This window comes from Borostomias antarcticus (genome assembly GCF_949987555.1).
Source record: "Borostomias antarcticus genome assembly, contig: scaffold_1002, whole genome shotgun sequence".
NCBI classification, from domain to species: domain Eukaryota; kingdom Metazoa; phylum Chordata; class Actinopteri; order Stomiiformes; family Stomiidae; genus Borostomias; species Borostomias antarcticus.
In genome coordinates this window covers 7,501-12,996 of record NW_028176276.1, presented here as the reverse complement: position 1 = coordinate 12,996, position 5,496 = coordinate 7,501, and the positions used below count along the sequence as shown (strand labels likewise).

The 5,496-nt window shown below is 48.8% G+C and overlaps 1 protein-coding gene across 1 annotated transcript in view; it reads right to left on the bottom strand.

The window, feature by feature from the left end:
* Positions 1–1,565: 1,565 nt before the first annotated feature.
* LOC311328670 (tubulin polyglutamylase TTLL7-like) overlaps positions 1,566–5,496 on the bottom strand; it is a gene marked incomplete at both ends in the record, with an annotated part of 11,061 nt that continues 7,130 nt past the window's right edge. The window contains one exon of the mRNA XM_084462613.1: positions 1,566–1,646. Coding sequence (XP_084318739.1) covers positions 1,566–1,646 — 81 coding nt within the window. The remainder of the gene's footprint in view (positions 1,647–5,496) is intronic.

The window sequence follows — 5,496 nt, the reverse complement described above, 5'->3', positions numbered from 1 at the left end:
CACACACACACAGACAGAGATACACACACGCACACTCACAGACGCAGACAAACACACACAAACAGCAGCCTACTATAAGAAGGCAGATTGCAATATGAGCCCAGTATATATGTCTGGTGTTCATCAGGACAGAACAAGAGAATCTGAATACTGAAACCCACACACACCCTACAACCCACAACACACACACACACACACACACACACACACACCCTACAACCCACAACACACACACGCACACACACACACACACACACACACACCCTACAACCCACAACACACACACACACCCACACACACCCTACAACCCACAACACACACACACACACACACCCTACAACCCTCAACACACACACACCCTACAACCCACAACACACACACACACACCCTACCACCCACAACACACACACACCCTACAACCCACAACACACACACACACACACCCTACAACCCACAACACACACACACACACACATACACACACACACCCTACAACCCACAACACACACACACACACACCCTACAACCCACAACACACACACACACACACACACACACACACCCTACAACCCACAACACACACACACACGCACACACACACACACACACACCCTACAACCCACAACACACACACACCCTACAACCCACAACACACACACACACACACACACACCCTACAACCCACAACACACACACACACACACACACACACACACACACACACACACACACACACACCCTACAACCCACAACACACACACACACACACACACACACACACACACACACACACACACACACACACACACCCTACAACCCACAACACACACACACCCACACACCCTACAACCCACAACACACACACACACACCCTACAACCCACAACACACACACACACACACACACACACACACACACACCCCCTACAACCTAGGGTACACCATCTACCAACACACATACCCAACAACCTGTACTACAAATACAGAACATGCCCACACACATCTAACCAACACACAATACCAAAATACACATGTACCAACACATGTGTTGGTGCATTGTGGGTTATACTGTATGACAGGAAAATTGAATCATTCCAGACACATTCATGTTTACATCTGGCTCTGCTTCCCATTGGTTAACTAGGATTTATGGCTGCTTTTCTGGGGGGGGGGGGGGGGTGGTCATGCACAGAATTAAAATGTGCTATAGTTCTCTGTGTCATATTGTTCTGTCTGGTATAACAGGATCTATGTTCTAACCTGTCTGGTATAACAGGATCTATGTTCTAACCTGTCTGGTATAACAGGATCTATGTTCTAGCCTGTCTGGTATAACAGGATCTATGTTCTAGCCTGTCTGGTATAACAGGATCTATGTTCTAACCTGTCTGGTATAACAGGATCTATGTTCTAGCCTGTCTGGTATAACAGGATCTATGTTCTAACCTGTCTGGTATCCTATTCTACACACCAGCAAATATGGACCACTACACAGTTGTAGAGGCCAGGACAGATACTGTGGCATGTACCACCCCGGAGCGACATGGGGCCGCCCAATACACGCACCTTCCTCTGTTTGGTAGAGTCCAACTTCACCAGCCAATAAGATGCCACCTTTGGTTTGTGGTACTTCCAGTTGTCTAGTATCTAGGCAGAAGAAGGCAGAATAGAAAATGAACCACCAGCAGGGCGTCTGTGCTCATGCTAGTATACAGTAGGCAGGCGTCTGTGCTCATGCTAGTATACAGTAGGCAGGCGTCTGTGCTCATGCTAGTATACAGTAGGCAGGCGTCTGTGCTCATGCTAGTATACAGTAGACAGGCAGGCGTCTGTGCTCATGCTAGTATACAGTAGGCAGGCGTCTGTGCTCATGCTAGTATACAGTAGGCAGGCGTCTGTGCTCATGCTAGTATACAGTAGACAGGCGTCTGTGCTCATGCTAGTATACAGTAGGCAGGCAGGCGTCTGTGCTCATGCTAGTATACAGTAGGCAGGCAGGCGTCTGTGCTCATGCTAGTATCGGCCTTATTCAACATTACTGAAAAGATGGGTACAAGAATGAAAAAAATTCATAAAACACAAAAAAAGCTTATAAATACTTACAAAAAGCATTTGTGACAAGCGTGTACAGTATACCACACACCCCAAACTCTTTTCAATTCTCTCCCCCCCCCCCCCTCTCTCTCTCCCCCTCTCTCTCCCCCTCTCTCTCCCCCCCCCCCCCCTCTCTCCCTCCCTCCCCCCTCGTTCATCCCCATGCTCACCGGGGGGGAGAGGCTGACCCCAGGTGAGGCCAGACGGGGGGGAGGCTGACCCCAGGTGAGTCCAGACGGGGGAGAGGCTGACCCCAGGTGAGGCCAGACGGGGGAGAGGCTGACCCCAGGTGAGGCCAGACGGGGGTAGAAGCTGACCCCAGGTGAGGCCAGACGGGGGAGAGGCTGACCCCAGGTGAGGCCAGACGGGGGGGAGAGGCTGACCCCAGGTGAGGCCAGACGGGGGTAGAAGCTGACCCCAGGTGAGGCCAGACGGGGGAGAGGCTGACCCCAGGTCAGTCCAGACGGGGGTAGAAGCTGACCCCAGGTGAGGCCAGACGGGGGTAGAAGCTGACCCCAGGTGAGTCCAGACGGGGGAGAGGCTGACCCCAGGTGAGGCCAGACGGGGGGGAGAGGCTGACCCCAGGTGCTACTGTTTGTTCATGGTGCAGCTGTGGATGCGAGGGGAGGGGCTGCAAGGGAGAGGGGCGGGGCTTAAGAGCTCAACCCCAAAGCCCCAACGCTGAGCTTAAGGCTTTATAGGGGCCATGACAGTGTGCTGCGCTATCTGAACCAAGATCAGCATTAATTCAGCAGCTAGGAGGGTTAATTCAGCTAGGAGGGTTAATTCAGCTAGGAGGGTTAATTCAGCAGCTAGGAGGGTTAATTCAGCAGCTAGGAGGGTTAATTCAGCTAGGAGGGTTAATTCAGCTAGGAGGGTTTATTCAGCTAGGAGGGTTAATTCAGCTAGGAGGGTTAATTCAGCAGCTAGGAGGGTTAATTCAGCAGCTAGGAGGGTTAATTCAGCAGCTAGGAGGGTTAATTCAGCAGCTAGGAGGGTTAATTCAGCTAGGAGGGTTTATTCAGCTAGGAGGGTTTATTCAGCTAGGAGGGTTAATTCAGCTAGGAGGGTTAATTCAGCAGCTAGGAGGGTTAATTCAGCAGCTAGGAGGGTTAATTCAGCTAGGAGGGTTAATTCAGCTAGGAGGGTTTATTCAGCTAGGAGGGTTAATTCAGCTAGGAGGGTTAATTCAGCAGCTAGGAGGGTTAATTCAGCAGCTAGGAGGGTTAATTCAGCAGCTAGGAGGGTTAATTCAGCAGCTAGGAGGGTTAATTCAGCTAGGAGGGTTTATTCAGCAGCTAGGAGGGTTAATTCAGCAGCTAGGAGGGTTAATTCAGCAGCTAGGAGGGTTAATTCAGCTAGGAGGGTTAATTCAGCAGCTAGGAGGGTTAATTCAGCTAGGAGGGTTAATTCAGCTAGGAGGGTTAATTCAGCAGCTAGGAGGGTTAATTCAGCTAGGAGGGTTAATTCAGCTAGGAGGGTTAATTCAGTAGCTAGGAGGGTTAATTCAGCTAGGAGGGTTAATTCAGCTAGGAGGGTTAATTCAGTAGCTAGGAGGGTTAATTCAGCAGCTAGGAGGGTTAATTCAGCTAGGAGGGTTAATTCAGCAGCTAGGAGGGTTAATTCAGCCAGGAGGGTTAATTCAGCCAGGAGGGTTAATTCAGCAGCTAGGAGGGTTAATTCAGCTAGGAGGGTTAATTCAGCTAGGAGGGTTAATTCAGCTAGGAGGGTTAATTCAGCTAGGAGGGTTTATTCAGCTAGGAGGGTTAATTCAGCTAGGAGGGTTTATTCAGCAGCTAGGAGGGTTAATTCAGCAGCTAGGAGGGTTTATTCAGCTAGGAGGGTTTATTCAGCTAGGAGGGTTAATTCAGCTAGGAGGGTTAATTCAGCAGCTAGGAGGGTTAATTCAGCTAGGAGGGTTAATTCAGCTAGGAGGGTTAATTCAGCTAGGAGGGTTAATTCAGCAGCTAGGAGGGTTAATTCAGCTAGGAGGGTTAATTCAGCTAGGAGGGTTTATTCAGCTAGGAGGGTTAATTCAGCTAGGAGGGTTAATTCAGTAGCTAGGAGGGTTAATTCAGCTAGGAGGGTTAATTCAGCTAGGAGGGTTAATTCAGTAGCTAGGAGGGTTAATTCAGTAGCTAGGAGGGTTAATTCAGCTAGGAGGGTTTATTCAGCTAGGAGGGTTTATTCAGCTAGGAGGGTTAATTCAGCTAGGAGGGTTAATTCAGCAGCTAGGAGGGTTAATTCAGCTAGGAGGGTTAATTCAGCTAGGAGGGTTAATTCAGCTAGGAGGGTTAATTCAGCAGCTAGGAGGGTTAATTCAGCTAGGAGGGTTAATTCAGCTAGGAGGGTTTATTCAGCTAGGAGGGTTAATTCAGCTAGGAGGGTTAATTCAGTAGCTAGGAGGGTTAATTCAGCTAGGAGGGTTAATTCAGCTAGGAGGGTTAATTCAGTAGCTAGGAGGGTTAATTCAGTAGCTAGGAGGGTTAATTCAGCTAGGAGGGTTTATTCAGCTAGGAGGGTTTATTCAGCTAGGAGGGTTTATTCAGCTAGGAGGGTTTATTCAGCAGCTAGGAGGGTTAATTCAGCTAGGAGGGATTATTCAGCTAGGAGGGTTAATTCAGCAGCTAGGAGGGTTAATTCAGCAGCTAGGAGGGTTAATTCAGCAGCTAGGAGGGTTAATTCAGCTAGGAGGGTTTATTCAGCAGCTAGGAGGGTTAATTCAGATAGGAGGGTTAATTCAGCTAGGAGGGTTAATTCAGATAGGAGGGTTAATTCAGAAGCTAGGAGGGTTTATTCAGCTAGGAGGGTTTATTCAGCTAGGAGGGTTAATTCAGCTAGGAGGGTTAATTCAGCTAGGAGGGTTAATTCAGTAGCTAGGAGGGTTAATTCAGCTAGGAGGGTTAATTCAGCAGCTAGGAGGGTTAATTCAGCTAGGAGGGTTTATTCAGCAGCTAGGAGGGTTAATTCAGATAGGAGGGTTAATTCAGAAGCTAGGAGGGTTTATTCAGCTAGGAGGGTTTATTCAGCTAGGGGGGTTAATTCAGCTAGGAGGGTTAATTCAGCTAGGAGGGTTTATTCAGCAGCTAGGAGGGTTTATTCAGCTAGGAGGGTTTATTCAGCTAGGAGGGTTTATTCAGCTAGGAGGGTTAATTCAGCTAGGAGGGTTAATTCAGCAGCTAGGAGGGTTAATTCAGCTAGGAGGGTTTATTCAGCTAGGAGGGTTAATTCAGCAGCTAGGAGGGTTAATTCAGCTAGGAGGGTTAATTCAGCTAGGAGGGTTAATTCAGCTAGGAGGGTTTATTCAGCTAGGAGGGTTAATTCAGCTAGGAGGGTTAATTCAGCTAGGAGGGTTAATTCAGCAGCTAGGAGGGTTAATTCAGCAGCTAGGAGGGTTAATTCA